Source organism: Nomascus leucogenys, chromosome 2, assembly GCF_006542625.1.
Source record: "Nomascus leucogenys isolate Asia chromosome 2, Asia_NLE_v1, whole genome shotgun sequence".
NCBI lineage: Eukaryota > Metazoa > Chordata > Mammalia > Primates > Hylobatidae > Nomascus > Nomascus leucogenys.
In genome coordinates this window covers 29,662,066-29,682,979 of record NC_044382.1, presented here as the reverse complement: position 1 = coordinate 29,682,979, position 20,914 = coordinate 29,662,066, and the positions used below count along the sequence as shown (strand labels likewise).

The window sequence follows — 20,914 nt, the reverse complement described above, 5'->3', positions numbered from 1 at the left end:
CTGGGGAGAAGACACCCCTTAGAGGAGGGTGAACAAAGTGCACATTCCCAGAGCCAGCACTTCCAGCAGCCTCCATCCTCAAGTCCCCTGAGTTCTAGAATAATCAAACAGAGTTGGGAGAGTGAGGGGGTACGTATCAGGAAATATATGCTGTCCCACTGAAGAGGGAAGACCACCAAGTGAAAGGCCCAGTAGCAAAGACCACCCCTAACATACACACCCTCCCACTTAACGGTGTTGGAGCCAGGAATAGATGTGCTTATTAAGAATCTACTCAGTTCTGCTTCATTGTGACAGCTACCACCAATTGATATTCATACCAAGCCATCCATACATCTCGTCTCAATTAAAAGTCTGAGCAGAGGAATAATTGAAGCTTAAAGAGGCAAAGTAAATTGCTCAGGTCACTCCGTGATGAAAAGGAGAAAGAGCTTCAGACCCAAGTGTCCCTGAATGCAGGACCAGGGTGCCCGGCCACACCTCTAGGTTTGGCTGCACTTCTCAATGTCAAGGCTTATATGCCCCCAAAGATGGATTTCCTTTAGCCATTTCCTTGTCTATGACATAAATAAGTCTGATATAATTCTGATAGCCCTGGGCTCAGGGAAGTTAATTAATTTGCAGAAGGTCACATAGCTAGTAAGAAACAGATTCTAACCCGAGTATGCCCAACTCCAAAACACATTCCATTGCTCCCACCTGAGCTGTCACCTGAGTGAGTGCAGAGCCCATTCCCTTGAATTTCTTCCTTCTTTGCCCCTTGTCACGCATCTCAATGGCAGCAATTAAAAGAGGAAAAGAGACCAAAACTGACAAGGTCATGAAAAACAAGGCAAGGCAGAAACTGTCATAGACCAGAGATGCATAGGGAAATATGGCAACTAAATCCAATGTGGGATCAGAAGGAGAACATTAGTGGGGAAAACTGGCGATAATCTGAATCAAGGCTGGAGTGTTTTGTTGCAATAGCCAAGTCCTAATGTGTTTTCTACCTTCTCCACTGCTGCCTAATCTAGTCTCATGCTGCTTCTAGAATCATCTTTCTAAAGCACAAATCTGACCATGTTTCTTTCAACTGCTTATAATCCTTCTATACCCTTCCCTCAACCTCCAGGTAGAATCCAAACCCTCTTTGCTTCCCTGAATCTGTTCCAGCCTCACTGCACTCACAGTGAGCTGCTCTCAGAAAACATCAACCCCTGTCCACCCTCTGGACCTTTGCTTGACACATGCACTGTCTGTCAATACCAACCTGCTGGTCTGCAGTTAGAATCAAGTAAGTCTCCCTTTCAGAACTCAGTTTGGATATCACATCCTCCAGAAAGCCCTTCCTGATGCCCATAACCCTGTCTGGGTAAAATCCCTTCCCCTCAGTGCCTGTAACATCCTGTAATTAACTCCAATCACAATGCTTCTGATACTGAATCATATTACATAATATATAATTCGCCCCTTTCCTGTCACCCAGCTGAATCCCCACTTCCCTGAAATGTGTGCCCAAACCTGGCATTGAATGACACTGACCCTCATCGGAAGGAGCTCAGTCCTCTTCCCTGCTTACTCCATTTCTCTGAGTGTGCAAGGAAAAAGTGGTTATTGCTAGTCTGTCATCTACACTCTCTGCCACTTGTTAATCTCTCTGTTTTCAAACAATGCCAGATAAGGCCTAGGCTGGGTGCTTGCAAAGAGCAACAGGACCTAGCTTGAAGTTAATGCATTGTTTTATTTTCATTGTATTTGCCATTATTTACAGAATTCGGTTTATGGAAAACAATACAAGTTTTTCTTCTATATAGACTGGTCGTCCTTTATAAAAATAAGTTAATATGAGTAAAAGAAGTAAATCAATTTAGAAAATGTTTTGTAAAGGCTCTTTGGTACATATCGTGATAAATGCATGCATACATACACACACGTGTACATATATACATACAACTGTGAAGGAAGCCCTGAATAGCAGAAATCCTGTCATTTGTGCAACTAAGTCCTTGAGTCATGAGACCCCTGCCTCAAGTACCACTGTCTTTGCCACTAACTACCAATGTGTCTGGGAGGAAGTTACCCTTCTGTTCCTCAGTTTACTCACCTGTAAAAATAAGAGAATATAATTGGGCTATAAAAATATATCATTTCATCTCTCCAATACTATTTCTTATCCTGTTCATACAGTATAAAAATAGCACTGCTGAAAAACCCAGAGGTGAGGTTCTTTTATCAGAGGACAAATATCTGAGATGTGTAGAGGTTAAGTGACTTGCCCAAGGTCGCACTGCAATTTAATATCAAAATCAAGACTAAAATACAGGTTCCCTTTAGTGACAGGCTTCCTGATCCCTCACCCTAACACCCTCCATTCCTGCATATTCCCTTTCTCAAATAAACTTCTGCCAAATGGGGTGCATTATATTTACAAAGAGGAAGAAAATGAACACACACACACACATACATATATATACACACGCACAATATAAAAGCATCTTAAAATAATGGAAAAGCAAATAAGAAAAGGACAAAAGCAATATTAGATTTCAGAATGTTAATACTGTTGGACAGGGAACTAGTATACCTGAAAGCTGAGAAAACATGTTACAAGGTTTTCCACAATGTTGCAATGCCCTCCTTGTTCTTTATTTAGATTAGATGTAAGGAGCCAGCAGCCACACAGCCCATATAAGATTTGAGGGAACAATTAGAATAAAGAGGGTAACTAGATCATGTTTGGCTATGATACACTTATTTTTTTAAGTGTTTAAGTAGAGACCAGATCCAATCACCACTTTACTCTCTGTGGATCATGAAAAAAAGACAGCATCAACATGTTTCCAAAGGGAATAGTTGGCCCACATTTTAAAAATGAAATTTTTAAACACTTTTTAAAAGAGTTTTAGCAAGCGATTTACATATAGAATGTAGTAATTGCAATTATATAGCACAATGTTTTTCTTATTTTAAAAAAATAGTCTTACCCTTGTCTTTGGAAACATGCTAAACATTTTTATAACTGACCTGGTTACAGGTAAATTCATCAGATTTAGAGGTAATCAAAGTGCACAGAACTGGGAAATTTTAGCTAAAATTTCCAATGAAATGTAACATGGATAGAAACAATGCTCTTCACATATGTGTGTGTATGTGTATGCATATGCAAATGCATACACATATTTCCAGCAATTGAGAAAGATCTGTCCAAACAGAAATTCAAGTCAGAAGACACAGAAGTTTCAATTGATTATAAAGCTCAGTGGAAGCCAAGGACAGATGTGGCTGCTGGGGAGAGGAAGAATCAAATTAAGTATAGTAACATCCCTCTGTTCTCTTCACCCACCGGCCAACATCAAAAGCCTTGTGCAGTTATGGGAACCGCTCTTTCAGAGAAACAGAAAGAAATCTGGCCAGAGGACAGTGAATGGTCAGCGGGAAAAGGGAGGGGATCTGTAACCTGAGTCAGATGGGGAATGGCCAGTGGCATGGTTTCCAGGACTGTGTGAACCTTCTTCAAATACACGATATGTAACTGTTCTGGAATGTGTGTGCCCCTGACTGTCTCCCAGGAATGTTGTTGAAAGGTCTATGCATGGGAGATTAGACTGAATACCCTTAACCACAACATCCCTCCCAGCTTGGGGCTTTTACAGCTTGTGGTGGGGGCAAAACCACATCTATTCTGCATGATAGTGGATTGGATAACTTTACTAATTAGACAATTGGAAGCTTCTCCTTCCTGGAGAATACTCTCTAGAGTAGACAGCCTTTTGACAACCAACCACATCTCTAAGAGAAAATATGTGCCAATGCTAGACAACCTTGATGACTAGAAGATGCAATGGCGGCTCAACTCACCACTCCCATCTCACCCTGCCAAACAACCAATCATCTGATTAGCCCAAGAAGCTAGAAATTAAGGGCAGATGGTCTGATAATAAAAGCTAGGCTGATGGGCATCAGATGCAGGGAATTATGGCTGGTATCCTTGTGATTCACACAAGGAGCAAGGGTGAACCACCTGCATCAGGCTTGCTTCAGTTCTTTCTAAAAATGCATGTTCCTGGGATACATCCCAGATCTACTGAATCAGAATTATTAGAGATAGAAACCAAGAAGTTCATGTTCAACAACCTCACCAGGTAATAGTTATGCACACTATCTGAGGGCTTTTGCCCTGCAGTGGTGCTTCCCATACTTTAGGGTGCATTAAAATCACCAGGAAAGCTTGGACGAGTCAGGGTTCTGGGATCCAGAGATTCTGATTCAGAGATCATAGGTGGGGCCGCAGATTTTCATTTCAAACAATCTCACAGGTGATGCTGATGCTGCCGGTTAGTGGACCATATTTTCAGTTTGCTGAAATTAGAGAATTCCTGATTTTATTATCAAAGAACTCAGATACTGTGGTAGGTCACTTCTGAAATGATCCCCAATGATTCCTCACCATCTGGTATTCAAGCTGCTGGTAAACACCCGCCTCTTGTGGGAGCTGGACCTAGTGACTCACTTATTATGAATTGAATAGGCAAGACTAAGGAAATGTCACTTCTGTGATTAGGTTACAGAAAGAGAGTGACTCCCTTTTCTCTTGCTCACTCTGGTTCTTGCTCCTTTTGTTTGCTCCCTCTAGTGAAGCAGTGGTACCATGTTGTGACTGCCCTGTGGAGAGGCCCATGTGGCAAGTGGCTGCAGGAAGCCTCTGGCCAACAGCTAGCAAAAAACTGACTTCTAACAACAACTGTGTGGGTGAGCTGAGAAGCCCATCCTTCTCTAGTTGAAGTTGAGATAACTGCAGCCCTGGCTGATTGCAGCCTGTGAACCACCCTAAGTCAGAGGGCTCAGCTAAGTCATGCTTGGATTCCTGCCCTTCAGAAACCATGAGATTATAAGTGTTTTAGGCCACTCAGTGTGCTCTGCAGTGATAGGTCATTAATAGAGATGCTTTGTAAAGCAGTTGCCCTGAAATCAATAAGATGCCTTGTAGTTGGGTGTGGTGGCACATGCCTGTAGTTCCAGCTACTCAGGAGGTTGACGCTGGAGGATCACTTGAGCCCCGGGGTCTGAGGTCGCAGTAAGCCCTGACTGTACCACTGAACTCCAGCCTGGGCAACAGAGGAGATACTGTCTCAAAAAAAAAAATGACATGTATTGGTATTCTCACCCATCCTTCAAGTCCTCCATCTCATCTGTCCCCATTGTGGATGAGATAAAATGTGTGTGTAAATGTAACTGGACAATATTTAATCATATACACTATTTATATGTAATTTATGTCATAATTTTCTTAACATTCAATTTTCAAGCCTTGGTTCTTGGAAAGCTTCCCTGGAGCTTCTGGGAGGTTATATGGTAGCACAGCCTTATGGCAGGACGAAGATGGTGAATCCAAGTCAGGTTTCGTGCAATCCATCTGGCCTTTCTGAGGCTGTGTCTTTTGAGCTAAGATCCTGGTGAATTCTCTCCTGTCAATCCCTGTGAGCATGAGAAGTGACACATACTTTGGTTCTGAAGAAAGAAATGGAAAAACTACAGGCTCCTCTGCTGGCAAGGGGAAGGGGTCTTTCCCTGAGAAAATCGGTGAAGAGCACAAATTCCAATCTGCTTATCTTTGCACCAGTGCAGTGACTGATTTCCTCACTGCAGGAGGAAGGAAGGTTCCTGGAGGGCAAGATTCCTCATCTGCTCCAGAATTATGTATGGAGAAAGTGCTTTTCAGAGGCTGTTTGTGTGGAAGGCAATGGTCAACTGGTAAAGGCTCCAGATGCAAAGCCTGGAACCAGGAATTCTCATCATTGCACCATCAAATCTTTCTGTGGCCTGCAATGAGCCCCTCTCCTTCTGGACTTCATTCTTCTTGTTGTAAAATGAGGGGACTAAGCCAGGTAATGACTCGGACCCTCCCAATGAGTATTTAAGAGCCTAGGGCAGTGGGGTCAGAGTCTGGCCATGCCAAATGTCCAGAGACAGGACAGCTTTCCTCAGAGGGCCAGGCCACCGCCACTCAGCCACCGCGACCTCTCTGAGGAGCACCCGGAGGGCCTGCTGTGCCACAGGGGGCTCTGGCAGATGTTGTCCAGCCTGCTCCTAATGGTGTCCTGAAGCTCTTCATCACCCAGCAGGACCGCTGCTGCCAGGGCCAGAAGGAAGTACTCAGTGGCATCATGGGCATCCTAACCCCGTGGTATGGGGGCAAAGAAGAGACAGCATTAGCAAACACTTCCAGGACAGGCTAGGAGGCTGTGCTGGCCACTCTAGTTTTTTTTGTTGTTTGTTTGTTTGTTTGTTTGTTTGTTTGTTTGCCCAATATCCAATTCCCATCTCCTGAGTCCTTAGGGAGCTCCTCTCTCCCTCCACTGTGGTCCTTGGGGTATTGCGAATCCCAGTGCCCTGCACTCCAGGCACAGAGGTGGTCCCTTACTGAGGCTCAGCCATTGCCCTGGGCACAGTGCTTCAAGGATGTGCACATGACCCAAACTTGGCCTACATCTGCCACTCCCTGGGACTTTCCACTGTGTCTCAATAAGGAAAATAGTCCCTCTGAAGTGGCAGGTTCAGAGGTGGACTTGAACCTGCCAGTAGCTAGAAAGGGAAAAGGCCAAGAAACAAAGCAAAGTAGAAACATACAGAGTCAAGGAATACAATGAGAGGTGGGGAAATCTCTGACGACGATTGAGAAACAGGATCCAGAGCTATCTGCAGTTACATTTGTAGCTCAGCTTTCACATTCTTTGAGCCAGTAAGTTGCCTTTTTTGCTTAAGGAAGTTTGAACTGAGTTTTTCCCTTTACAATCCGTGGAGTTCCTGGTTGACATGATCAGATCACACACTTTATCCCTGAACCACCTACTGGGAGATGTGGGGCAGAAGCAAGATGGCTAGAGGGTGCTTCACTACCCCCTGGCCTTCCCTACATGGTAAAGATGAGAAACAGATGCTTCTTTGGGTGAGACTCAAAAAGGTTGCCTGGTTTCCATTAACCCTCATAAGTCAGTAATTAATTCAGGCCAGAAGCAAAGGCTGGCAAATAAGAAAAGGACAGCAGAGCTGCCCTGAGGTCCCTGGGGGCCAAACACAAGAGTGACTCAGAAGCCACTATATTAAGAGATTAAGGGTTGTGCTTCAGGGGACAGGGACCTCTAGTAAAAGAAAGCCAAACTTAGGGACACAGTTTGAGGGTCAGAGTTGTAACAGAGACTTGCAACCAACACAACTCTAGAAGTCACCAAAAATCAAGAAGTTCTGGGGTGGGCATAATGGCCTACTACACCTGTAATCCCACCATTTTGGGAGGCTGAGGCTGGCAGATTGCTTGAGTCCAGCAGTTTGAGACAGGCAACATGACGAAAACCCATCTTTACAAAAAATACAAAAATTAGCCAGGTGTGGTGGCGTGCACCTGTGGTTCCAGCTTCTAAGGAGTCTGAAGTAGAAGGATTGCGTGAGCCCCAGATGCAGAGGCTGTAGTGAGCCAAGATCAAGCCATGCTACTCCAGCCTGGGCTACACAGCAAGACCCTGTCCCAAAAAAAAAAAAGAAAAAAAAAGCAAGCAAGCAAAAAAAGAAGTTCTAGATTCAGCAAGCAAGAGAAGCAGGGCTAAAGCCTTCTTAAGATCTAAGTATACTTAGTTTAAAGGCCCCACACCTCGTTATCTCAAACATGTTCATATGCACCCACATTTCTCATAAAATGTAGCTTTACATTACTTTATAAGAAATGAGTTGCAGTTGACTAGTTGGTCTGTAACATTTTACGGACATACTGTAAAGTATTCATTTTGATCTTCATTTTAGACCTTATAGTTCTTTTGTTTTGGGGTCTTGTATATTTCCATAGGCCCTTGAGGGACTCACAGGCAATGTGCCTATAGTATCTAACAGATAAAGAAGCCACAGACATGGTGGCAAGGCAAGGAAAAAGAGGAACCATGGTCTACTCCTCAGCGAAGATGGGAGCACCTTTGAGATCTTCAGCAGGGTTAAGTGGAAAGAGCTTCCATGTCCCCTGTAAAGCCACTCCTCACCCTATGAGACAAGACTCCTCATCTTGGCACTCTGGTTTTCTCAGCTCCACCACAAAGGCTCCTCATTGTCTTTGAGTCAGGAAGGAGAATGGTTGGGTGGTGGCTGTTAGGAAATCTTGGAAGTCTGGCTCTTACCTTCAGCTGGCAGAAGGTGAGTTGGCCCAGGCGATAATACACCTTGGCATAGTACAGGGCCTCCTTGGGACTCTGCAGCCAGGGTGGGCAGAGGGACAGGGTCTTCAGGTAGCAGTCCTCAGCCATCTCATACATATGCAGGGAGTAGTACACTGTAGCCAGGCGGTGAAAGGCCACCAGCTCCTGCCTCCGATCTCCTAATAATTGGAAGACTGAGAGAGATACCCTGCAACCAACACTTTGCATCATTTGTTCACTCATTCATTCCATAAAACTTTTTGAAGGTCTACTAGATGTCAGGGACTGTGCTGGGGCATAGGGAATAAGACAGAAGAGGTGCCTGTACTCATAAAGCTTATTGTCTCACATGACAGACATTCCTTAAATAATCCCACAAACAAATGTAACATTACACGTGTCATAAATGCTACAAAAGAAAACGCAGGGCTCTATAAGAGTGACTAAGTAGAAGATGGGTCAAGGTTTCCTGGAGTGATTCCCAGAAGAAAATTTTCTCCTTATTGCAGATGCTACTGTAATGCAGGATTCTGGGAAAGAATTCTTCTTAAACCCTTTTAATGGGACATGGTGACAAGTCTAGCTTAATGGAGTAGCTAAGAATTGCAGTAAATCACTCTGTATAATAAATGTCTTCCTCACACAAAGTCTCTCTCTTCAGAGTTATCTTGGGTACCACCATATAGCAGTCTCTCCTTGTCCCCTTTACCTACTGTCAGTCTCAGATAAGCTACAAACACCTGTTCACCCTTAAACCATGCTTTAGAATGCTGGTTTCTAACGGGTCTATGACTTGTTGTTTGGTGGATTTGTTTTAATACAGAGCAACCTTTTACAGGGAACAGACGCTTACAATCATGTCTCTGGAATATTTGCAAGGTGGCTGTTGGATACCATCTAAAAACATCACTTTTAAGCTTCAAAGAGCCAAAAGCCAAAATTAAAAAAGAAAATCTAAGAGAGAGAAAATTCTCTGATATGGAAAATTCAGCCACAGGGGAAGTACATATATAAAGGATGCATACAACCTCCCTTCAGCTCCCATCCAGTGACGATAAAGAGTGCTCAGAGGAGCTGCCTGGGGCCTCCAAGGCCTTTCCTGAGATTAGCACACAGTCACTCAGATGAGATCTTATGCAATAAGGAAAAAGGTAGGGAAAAGAGGGAAAGCACTCTCAAGAGTGCAATTAGACACAATAAAGTCCGGTATCATCCACATCCAATACCCTTGAAAATGCCCAGAAGTCCCTCCTGGAATCATCACAGAATATTCCATTTACACTTACATCTAATCAAGGCTTCTCTAATCAAATCTGCTTTTCTTCAAACACCAACATTCAAGATGAGGGGTTTTTAAATCTTTTTTATTCTGCCATTTATCTGTTCTGATGACTATTATTGTTTCCCACTAGCTTTTGACATAAACACAAGATATTCAGCTATGTTCTGAGTTGGGGTAATGGGAACCTGACCTTCATTTACATTTTAGCTTCATGGGAAAATGCACTTTTGACTAAAAATTAACTAATTTAAAATTTAGGGCACAGTCCTTTTGCAATGGGAACATAGCCTATGCAGAGAATAAAATATCATTTACTTTACACTTGGGGAACAACAGCAACTGTAATATAATAATAGTGTGGCACAGGCAACACTTACCAAGAACTTACCATGTACCCAGCATTGTGCTGTGGCCGTTACATGGATAATCACTGTCTTCATAACAACTACCATGAGGTGGGCACTATTTTTAATCCTGATTTGGTGATGACAAGCTTGAGGCTTATAGAAGTTAAGCAACTTGCTTAACTAAGGTCTCCCTGACAGTTGGACCTGGGATTTGAACCCACACAGTCTGACTCCAGACCCTGTGCTCTTATTGCTTTGCTATCTATCCTTGACTAATCATGCCTCCCATTCAACACACCCAATAGTGAAGACCACCCACCTGTGACTGTGCTGAGCCTGGCGGCCAGGGTGGCAAATTCCAAAGCCTTCTCATAGCCTTCGAGGCTAATCTGCAGCTCTGTCAGCTTGTTGAAAATCCGGAGCTCAGTTCTCACCGCCTTCAACCTCCTTGCTAAAGGAACAGCTCCAGCCTAAGAACAGAAGCCCAAGGAACCTTAGTCTAGCTAGGAATCCTCAGTGCATACCATAGCTAGGAGGCTTATCTTCTACAGGCAGGAGTTGGGGGACGGCAGTGGACTAAAACAAAGGGGAGTCAGCCATGTTTCCCTGTGTGCCTTTACTCAACCCTCTCTCTCCTGATCCTTGCTCATGATGTTTTGCCCAGATCTTAAAGTAGAAGAAGTAGAGGGCATTGGGCCTCCTAAAACTGGGGAAACCTAGAGTAGTAAAGGGAAGTGGCTTTTCCCAAGGTCACATGGAAAGTTGTTCCCTTCTCAGCTGTGTGCTCCCCTAGCATCCATGGCGCTATCTATGAAGTACACATGAGTATATGCATAGTGTGGGAATATCTCAAAAAGTGGTCATTTCTATGTTTTTATTATGACAGAATTTTAGGCAAATCACTTCATCTTTCTGAACCTTAGTTTTCTCATCTACAAAATGCATATGAAAATAAGTCCCTCAATAGTCAGAGATGCGTTCCCTGTTCTTCCCCACCCCTAGCTCAGTGCCTGGCACAAAATGGGTGTTTGCTAGTGTTTGATGACTGAATAAACAAGTGAACAAATAAACAAATGAATATCTGAATGAATAAAATTTTAGGATCAAATTAGATAATGAGGCTTCCTAAACTTCAGTCAGTGATGAACAACAATCACAATTTTTTATATATCTGCTTAATATCTGGACATTCGTTTAATCTGTGTTATTCTTAACATCAACTCTTTTTCTTGCCTCATCCTTCACAATAATATCTGTGAAATCATAGGTTTGATGAGCTTGTGTTATATATTTTTAATTTTAAAAAATATATTTTAATACATGCTTATTAAAAATATGATCAAATAAAAGCATTCATCTACATAACCATTTAAATAATCTCCCACCGCATCCCCAGTAGTAAGTGGAAAACACTGGTAAACTCAAAACTGTGCTGCAGACTGTAAAGTATCATGCACCCAAGAGTTTGAGATGGTCTTGAACTCCTGGACTCAATTATTTTGATGCATTATCCCAAGAAGGATAACTTGTCAAGCCTGAGAATGACTAAGTTTATCAGAACCTTCCCTGAGCTCCCACTAGGTTGAAGAGAGAGTGAGTAGGTGGGCACTGGACAAGAAAGAGAGAAAAATGAAATACAAGCAAGAGAGGAGAAGAGGGACCCAGACCGAAGTCCAGCCTGACCCTGCCCATGCCCGTGCCAGGACCTGTCTCAGCAAACTGCACAGGTGGACTTACTCGGTAGTACTCCACTGCATGATGCCTGTGGCGGATCCCATTGAAGAACACATCACCTGCTTCTTCATAAAGCTTGAGAGCCAGCAAAGGCTCCTCTGACTTCAGGGCTGTCTGGATGGCTGCCTAGGTGGGACAGAGACAGCTGTTAAAGGCAGAGAGGAGGGCTTCCCAACCTCCACAGGACTGGCAGAGCTAAGATGCAGACCACCTAAATCAACTAATCCTCTGCTAAAGTCCCCCAAATCCTAAATGTCTTCACACTCCTAGGGCTGGTAAGAGGACTTTAGATATTCTCCAGTCTGGCATTTCCCCATCCTGGTATAAGAGATTGCTTTTGGTGGTGCTAGATTATTTTTAACAGTATATAGAAAAACATTTTGTTTTACTAGTTAAGTATTTATTTTAATGTGTTTTAGAAAAAAAAAACTAATAATGCATCCAACCTGCAACTTTAGGTAGTGTATTGCGTAGAATAAGACTAAGTGTAAAAAAAGCTACGTTGATTTGATGTTGAGTAAAATAAAAAGAAGTAAACAATGGTATAGAAGGTACATGTATATAGCAAAACCATGAATTTAATATGTAAATAACTGAAATGGAAAAATAGTGATCCAGTTCAACACCTTACACTTTCCAGATGGAGATAGTGTGGCTCAGAAAGAAAACAGAACTTCCCCAGGTTCAGGCCAATAATCAGTGGCAAACAAATGTTGGTGTCTTCCATCCCAGTACCCTAGCCTCCACAGCTTCTTTATCTCCAGCAAGCTATTTTGGATTTCATTGACACCAAATGTGCTAAGGAAGTTGAAGAGTAAAGAATATATTGCTGCACCTGCAGAGCACAGTTACAGGACCTCAAATAGCCTCAGGTCCAGAATGATTCACTTCCATGGAAATGACCCTGCACAACATCAGTTAGGTGGCAGCCTGGGGTTGGGTGAGGCCTGGGACCAGTTCTGGCCAGTGAACATTTCATCACTGGGGCAAGACGCTGCAGTTGCTGTGTTATTGCATGGGGGGGCGGGCAGTGAGATGGAACCCTGGAATCAGGGGGCTTTGCCACCAAAACAATGCACAATCAGAACAGTGCCCTCTGGCTTCAGTCTCCCACAACATGAAAGGAGAAGACTGAATTGTCTGCCCTCTGGAAACCCTTTCAACCCTAAAATTGCAAGGCAGATGGTGTAGAGGCTGAGAGTGAAGGCTCTAAGTCACACCGTGTGAAGTTCTCAGCTCCACCACTTACCAGTTGTATCACCTTGGGCAAATTACTCAGTCTCTCTGAGCTTCATCTGTAAAATGGAAATTAATAATGGAAACTCCTACTGCGTTTATAATGAGGGTTAAACTACGTCATGCAAGTGAAGTGTTTAGCAAAGTCTCCTGCACATAGGAAGCATGCATTCAGGGTTTTGCAGCCATTATTAAGTCTCAGTAGAAGTGGATTTGTGCAAGTTTATGTGCTAGTATAAGGAGAAGTAAAAAGAGAGAAAACAAAACATAGGAAAGAAAAAAATTGGTATATTTTTGTAGAATTAAACATCTTACATATCACCACAGTATTTAATGTCAATATTGTACAGATAGTAATAAAACACTAAAATATCATGTATTAAACATTTACTAAGTTCAGAGCACTTAATAAATGCTTACTATGCATTTACTACTATGTAAGTGAGACATATAAATTTTTGTTTTACTAATCCTTATGCTAAAAGACAGAGTTCAGTTCCCCCATGAAGAAACTGAATCCCAGAGATGTCATATGGCAAGGCCAAAGTCACACAGTCAGTCCATATGTGATAGCCCTGGGATTTGACTCTAGGCTTTTCTCTCTTCAAAGCCCAGGCTTTTAACCATTACACTGTACCACATCTCTGATATTAAAAGTATGCAAACAAACAAAAAAATAAGAGAATAATATTGTTAATACCCCACATACACACCAACCTTGCCTCAAACTGCAGCAAAACCCTGATGTCAAGGTGTATGCTGAGCTTTGGAAAGACAGGTGTACTTAATCGGACAAGTGACGTTACAGATGATATGTGAGTCTCCCTCCACATCCTCCCAGGGTGCACGCGTGTATGTGGGTCTCAGTGACTGGCCCTCTCTCCACGGGCTTAGGGTGAACATCATCCCGCTCTGGTTCCAGCTGGTTGGTTTAAAGGGTACAGCTGCCTCCCCAAATGACCCAAGTCAACAACTCCCAGAGAGCTCTGCAGGAGGCCTACCTGCAGGCACAGCTCCACCAGCTCGTCTTCCCGCATGAGGTAGTGGAGTCGCCCCGCCCCAAGCCAGGCCTCGGCAGCCTTGTCTCTGTCCCCCAGGTCAATGAAGATACGCAGGCTCTCCTTGATGCATGTGAGTGACCTCCTGAGGGACCTGGGGACAGACATGAACTTGTGAGGTGCGAGGGCTCAAAGGGGCCTCAGGGTCCACTCAGCACAGAATGAAATAGAAGCTCTGAGCAGGAACAGCCATGTCCCACATCACACAGGGAGGTGGGCCTAATTGAATCCCAGCTCTACCCCAATCAGCTGTGTGACTTTGAGAAAGTACAGGATCCTTCTGTGCCTTGGTCTCCTTATCTGTAAAACAGACCTATAATTGTGCCCACCTGAGCGGATTGTTGTGCGGATTAAATGAGACAAAACTAAGTGTTTAGAACAGTGCCTATTACGTCCTTGGCACCTGATGAATGTTTAAAGATCACTTATAATTATTATTATTACTGATACATGGTCCATCAACCCTTTTACTGCTCTATAACCTTTTTCGGTGTTCTGCTATTGAAATGGTTTGGCTGTGTCCCCACCCAAATCTCATCTTGAATTGTAGCTCCCATAATCCCCATATGTCGTGGGAGGGACCTGGTGGGAGGTAATTGAATCATGGGGCCATTACCCCCACGCTGCTGTTCTCGTGATAGTGAGTCTCATGAGATCTCATGGTTGTATAAAGGGTAGTTCTCCTGTCATTTAAAATGTGCCTTTGCTCCTTCTTTGCCTTCAGCCATGATTGTGAGGCCTCCCCAGCTAGATGGAACTGTAAGTCCGTTAAACATCCTTTCCTTTATAGATTACCCAGTCTCAGGTATGTCTTTATTAGCGCATGAGAATGAACTATTACAGTTACTAACATGAAGTAGACATCAAATGTATACCTATTGAGTGAATGCATGAATGAGTGACAACAGTGGTAACTTTAAATCATCGAAAAGATTTTGATGTTTTGTTTATAAAGAAAAATCAAAGTAGGATGAAAGTTTTAACAGGTTGGTGCTTAATGGGGTGCCCTGTAATTATTTGGAAAATTGTATTTTGGAGAAAACTCTCCCTCCATGATAATGGAGGGACCAATGAAGAAATGAGACATAGGTAACATATTTTCTCACAGATGATTCAGTATTCAAAAACAAGGAAGGAATACTGTGCATCATCTAGATAGTAGTTCTCAGTCCCGGCAATAACTAGAGTCACCTGGAAGCATTTTAAACGTGTACACTGCCACACTATTTCCCAGTGTGTTGCAACGTCATGATAGCCTGAGCAGCAGGCTCTTGGAATATGGCTCAGGCACAAGCACTGTGTCTAAGCTCTCCATGTAATTCTGTCGTGCAGCTTAGCTTGAGACTTGCCGATCTAGTCCAATCTTCTTATTTTATAGAGGAAACAAGCCCAGAAACTGGAAATAACTTACGTATGTTTGCACAGCACATTAGGGGGAGATCCAAGGCCAGAACTCCCTTCTTCTGAGTAGCAGCCTAGGACTTGTCCCAAAACACTCATATTTCCCAAAACATGATTTGTGGCCCACCTGCATCAGCACTTCATAGGGAGCTTATTCAAAGCACAGATCCCCCAGAGCTACCTCAAACTGACTGAAAAAGATTCATTACAGTTGCAATCCAGGAACCTGAATTCCTAAGACACATCCAGGTTACACTCCTGCACACCAAAGTTTGAGAACCACTGCAGTAAACCATGCAACTCTTCCCAGAAACACTGATCATCATCAACCACGTCTGTGGACACTTAAGTGGAAAGTCCTCAACAAACGTGGTTACCACTTGATCATGGACCTCTCAGCCGCCAGGCCCCTTTGTGCACCATGAGGCAAACAAGCATTGCTCTCAGCTCCTGAGGCCTGGATCCTTATTGGCAATGAGGCAGCTGTTGGCCTTCTGGAGAGAGTGCCAGGCATTTGGCCCTTGTAAGAAATAGAAAGAAAACACTCAAACTTTCTCTTCCTCCCTGCTCTTAACATGAGATTTATTGACATCCCGATGGGTGCTGGCCACCCTTTCTCAAGTTTTAAAATGTGAAACTTCCTCTGAGAATACAATGAGCTGAAAAACTCCACACCATGCTGCAGTGATCACCAACCTCCTCAGCTCAGCTACAGTAACCACAGGCGTCTTTCACTATAGGAAGCCCTGCCTTTCTCTCTCCACTTTGTACCCTGCAAACTCAAGCCGGGTTGAGATTCAGCAGGCCTGGCCTCCACAACTCTCCTCACTCTCACTGAAGCAGTTGATGAAGACAAGACCCATAAATCTCATCCTCATCCTATTTCCTGCTCTGTTTTTTTTATATTCCCATTTACTGTCCTGGGATGCCCTTGGGCTACTATAGCTGTTTTCTCCAGACCTTCAGGGAACAAGATTTAGGTTATTACAGACAGGCCAACTGACAGAGCCAGCATTTGCTTCTGGCATTTTCTCTCTCTGAGTTCATTATGACTGTGGAAGAGAGGAGATCTCTATTTCTTTCCAAGAAACGCCCTATCAGGGGAAGACAAGACTTACAGAGACCTAGTGGCTCACACAGCACCATTGAGACTCCTTGCAAATGGGAGATTTTCCAAAGACAGCTGACTCTCACCAAGATTTGCACGTGATCTATGATCTCCAGTAAAAAAAACAAGTGCTTCTGTGATCTAAAACTGGGCAGTAGTCCAGCTTCCTTGGTTCCTTCCTATCACCACTCACCCCCATTACTTTACATCTGCCAGTGGCCAAGCAGTGTCACCTACCAGTTGAGCACCAGATAGCCCAGCATGCCAGTTCCTCCAGCCACCACCCACAGACTCTAGGTTTGGTTTGGCTTCCAAAGCCAAAGAAGCATGGAGCACTGCTGGTGGGCCAGCACTGCATCAGCCTTGTGTACTTCTGAGTCTCCTGTGCCTGTGTTCCGGTATGTTATCTCCTCTCCTTTCCAATCTTGACTCTTCTCTTTCTCTCATTTCTCCTGTCCTCAAGTTCTGGGGCTAAGTCTTTGTTTCTTCTTCCCTGCCTGAACATCAGCCATGAGCCCATGGCCAAGTGACCCCAATACACCTGCATTTCCAGACTTCCTCTTACCACCCTCTGCTGGGGCTTCCCAGATCCCTGCCTTGCCTGGATGAGTCTGTCTAACCTCTGGCCAAAGCCCAGCCTCCACTAATTGGTCTTGTCCTGTTTTGATGATAAAGATGGCCAAAAACTGACAGTTGACTCTGTGTGAGGTGTTGGGTGTATACTTTCAGTATACATTTTCTCATTTAATCCCCATAGAAACCCCAAGCCATTAGAATTCTTAGCCCATTTTGCAAATAAAGAAATCCAGTAGGATGTTGTTGCTTTGATTTGTTTTTTGAAACGTATCTAAGTTTTCCTGCACATTTCTAAAGCCTTATTTTGAGCTCTCAGCAGCTTTGTCTTATAATAGTAACAATGGTAGTATTATTACCTGACATCTATTGAGCACTTAGTGTGTACTAGGTGCTTTATATGCAAAATCTCATGTAATCATCACAACAGCCCCAAGAAATCAGTACTATTATCTTTTTTTTTTTTTTTTGAGACGGAGTCTCGCTCTGTCGCCCAGGCTGGAGTGCAGTGGTGCAATCTCGGCTCACTGCAAGCTCCGCCTCCCGGGTTCACGCCATTCTCCTGCCTCAGCCTCTCCGAGTAGCTGGGACTACAGGTGCCCGCCACCACGCCCGGCTAATTTTTTTGTATTTTTAGTAGAGACGGGGTTTCACTGTGGTCTCAATCTCCTGACCTCATGATCCGCCCCCCTCGGCCTCCCGAAGTGCTGGGATTACAAGGGTGAGCCACCGCTCCCGGCCTGAAATCAGTACTATTATCACATTAATTTTACTAATAGAAAAAAAGTAAGGCTTAGTAAGGGTAACTATCTTGGACCAAGTAATAAGCCCTGTTTAAACCAGGATCTAACTCTCAGAGTCTGACCTAGAACCGTTACATTTATACCCTTAAGCAGTGCCTAATTTCTGGATCAAATATTAGCACTTGGGAAGATTTTTGTTTCATTTACCACTTAAAAAATCCTGAAGTTTTAAAAGACATAAGCTGTTTTAAACCTTGAACAAAGTTTTCTCATGTGTGAAACTGGGGTGGTAGTGTACATTATAGCCTTGTGATCAGATGACAACATTTCAGGAAAAGCAATTCCTTCCTTACTTACAACAAAAATGAGAAAAGAATTGCTTCTGTGTTAGGGATTAACATATTAATTATATTTTTTAAAACGTAGCACTTTTTTCAGTTCCAGAAAAATAAGAAGCATAAATATAAGAATAAAAGCCAGGCGGCCGGGCCCGGTGGCACATGCCTGTAATCCCAGCACTTTGGGAGGCTGAGGCAGGCAGATCACGAAGTGGGGAGATCAAGACCATCCTGGCTAACACGGTGAAACCCCGTCTCTACTAAAAATACAAAAAATTAGCTGGGCGTGGTGGTGGGCGCCTGTAGTCCCAGCTACTTGGGAGGCTGAGGCAGGAGAATGGCATGAACTCAGGAGGCGGAGGTTGCAGTAAGCCGAGATCACGCCACTGCACTCCAGCCTGGGTGACAGAGCAAGACTCCATCTCAAAAAAAAAAAAAAAAAAAAAAAAAAAAAGAATAAAAGCCAGGAGCAATGGCTGCTAGGCTACTGTTGTATTCACATGCAAAGAATTAATCATTATTTTGAGAGGACCTATTACATGCAAGACATCCCTTCTTTCTAAAAACAATAATATGCACATCCTTTGTGGCACTTACCACGATTTGTATGATACCTTTAGTGGCTATTTTTACGTTTATTTTCTGTGCTATTCTGTTATCATTGTGAGCTCATGGACTATTATCACCCTTGTTCAGTTTTTAGCACAGTGCCTGGGCAATAGTAAATGCTCGGTAAATATTTGTTGAATTGATTTAATAGATTTAATAGAGCCACAGAGTTCTCATGGACCCCATCTGGCTCAGTTCTACGGCCAGTCTGTGTTGTGTCACCTCAAGGCAGAAGACAAGCCCTAAGGTTCCTCCCATTGAGAGATTGCAAACCTTTATCAGACTAAATTCTGCAGTTGTCCCCTGGAAGGCAGAGAAGGCATGATCCTGCAGATATTAGACAAAGGGACAGAAAAGTGTCAAGGTTTCACTCTATAGCCTTCCACACCTATTTCTTTTGCCTAGGGCAAAAATTACTGGCTGGGCGGACAGAATACATAGAGTGCTTAAGACCATGCATTTTAGATCAGGAGTTGTTAAACTATGGCCCATGAGCCAAATACAGCTTTCGATCTGCTTTTGTAAATAAAGTTTTATTGGAACACAGCCACATTTATTCATTTATGTATTATCTATTTTCATACTACAACTGCAGGGTGGAGTACTTGTGGCAGAGATCATATGGCCCACAAGGCCTAAAACACTTACTGTATGATTCTTTATTTAAAAAGCTTGCTAACTCTGCTCTAGAAATACACTGTTTGGATATCAATCCCTGCTGGGAAGCCTCATGCAAGTTGTTTGGCTTCTTTAGTTCTCAATTTCCACAATTCTTTCTACGTCACAGGGTGATCCTGAGATTTACATATGGCTTAGTAAACAATGCATGCTCACTGAAGGCTATTATGGCCATAATTTTCACTATGGATGTTCACTGTACAGGTCTGGATACCCACTGCAAGCCCCCTCCCCCATGCCCACCAACCTCCATATCTCCTTCTAGGGAAGAAGTTGAGTCTTCTTTGCACCTATATTAGTCCGTTTTCCCACTGCTGATAAAGACATACCCACGATTGGGTAAATTATAAAGAAAAAGAGGTTTAATGGCCTCACAGTTCCATGTAGCTGGGAAGGCCTCACAATCATGGCAGAAGGTGAAAGGCAGGTCTTACATGGCAGAAGGCAAGAGAGAGAAGGAGACCCAAGCAAAAAGAGTTTCCTGTTATAAAACCATCAGATCTCATGAGACTTATTCACTACCATGAGAAGAGTATGGGGGAAACCGTGCCATGATTCAATTACCTCCCACCAGGTCCCTCCCATAACACCTGGGAATTATGGGAGCAATGATTCAAGATAAGATTTGAGGGGGTACACAGCCAAACCATGTCACTACCCATAGCCAGCTGATCACCAAATCCTGTCTGTTAAATCTACAAAATGTCTTTCAAATGTGTCCTGACCTCTCCATGGCTAGTGCTATTCCCTCCACCTAAAACCTACCCTTCTCCACTTTTCAAAATATTACTTATCCTTCAAGGGCCTCCTCAAATGCTACCACCTTGATAAAGTCTTCCCTGACAGATCACCCCCATCCTTTGCTGAAAGCATTGTCTCCTTTCCCTCCAAACCTGCCCCTACAGAAGCCTGCCGCTTCTTCCATGAACACTTCCTGCCTTTGCTTGCTGTGGCTTTGAGCTTTGTGAGAATGCAAATCCCTAGAGGGGAATTTAGTTGAAGAAATCTGTCCATTACATCAAGACTCACTTAATAAATTCCTCCTAAGCAATTTGTGCCAGGAAAAAAATTGCTCCAACAGATACATGTGTTTATGTTCTTTGGTCAGACAGTGAGAACCTCATACAGCTTTCCCCTTTTTACTCAGCTACCAGGAAGCTTAGTACTAAATTACAGTAACCACCCCCAGGTGCATGGAAACACCCGTTTATCTGTGTCTGTAGTTGGTCTTTGTTCTTTTATTTTTTTTAAGTGTTCTGTAGGAGAAGGTGATTTATACATGCTAAACAAATATAGCATTACAGCATGTTCTCTTTGTTGAACTGGCCATTCTGCAAAGGGACAATGACCTTATGTGTACAGGGGTTTCCTCTGACACCTAAAGTATTTCTCAATCTTCCATTCAATATCACTCATATTAGTGGTAAAGCAAAAGTGGATATTTATTTCCTCCCAATTGCACAAACAGGAATCTCGGAGTTTAAAACTAAAAACTATTCGTCATTTAGCATTAGGTATATCTCCTAATGCTGTCCCTCCCCACTCCCCCCACCCCACAACAGTCCCCAGAGTGTGATGTTCCCCTTCCTGTGTCCATGAGTTCTCATTGTTCAATTCCCACCTATGAGTGAGAACATGCAATGTTTGG

The 20,914-nt window shown here is 43.4% G+C and overlaps 1 protein-coding gene across 1 annotated transcript in view; it reads right to left on the bottom strand.

Annotated features, from left to right (window-relative positions):
• Positions 1 to 1,703: 1,703 nt before the first annotated feature.
• SH3TC2 (SH3 domain and tetratricopeptide repeats 2) overlaps positions 1,704 to 20,914 on the bottom strand; it is a 64,740-nt gene continuing 45,529 nt past the window's right edge. The window contains exons 13-17 of the mRNA XM_003266616.4: positions 13,760 to 13,910; positions 11,526 to 11,648; positions 10,108 to 10,258; positions 8,142 to 8,338; positions 1,704 to 6,155 (exon numbers count right to left, since the gene is read on the bottom strand). Of these exons, the coding sequence (XP_003266664.2) occupies positions 5,964 to 6,155; positions 8,142 to 8,338; positions 10,108 to 10,258; positions 11,526 to 11,648; positions 13,760 to 13,910 (814 nt within the window). The 3' untranslated portion in view covers positions 1,704 to 5,963. The remainder of the gene's footprint in view (positions 6,156 to 8,141; positions 8,339 to 10,107; positions 10,259 to 11,525; positions 11,649 to 13,759; positions 13,911 to 20,914) is intronic.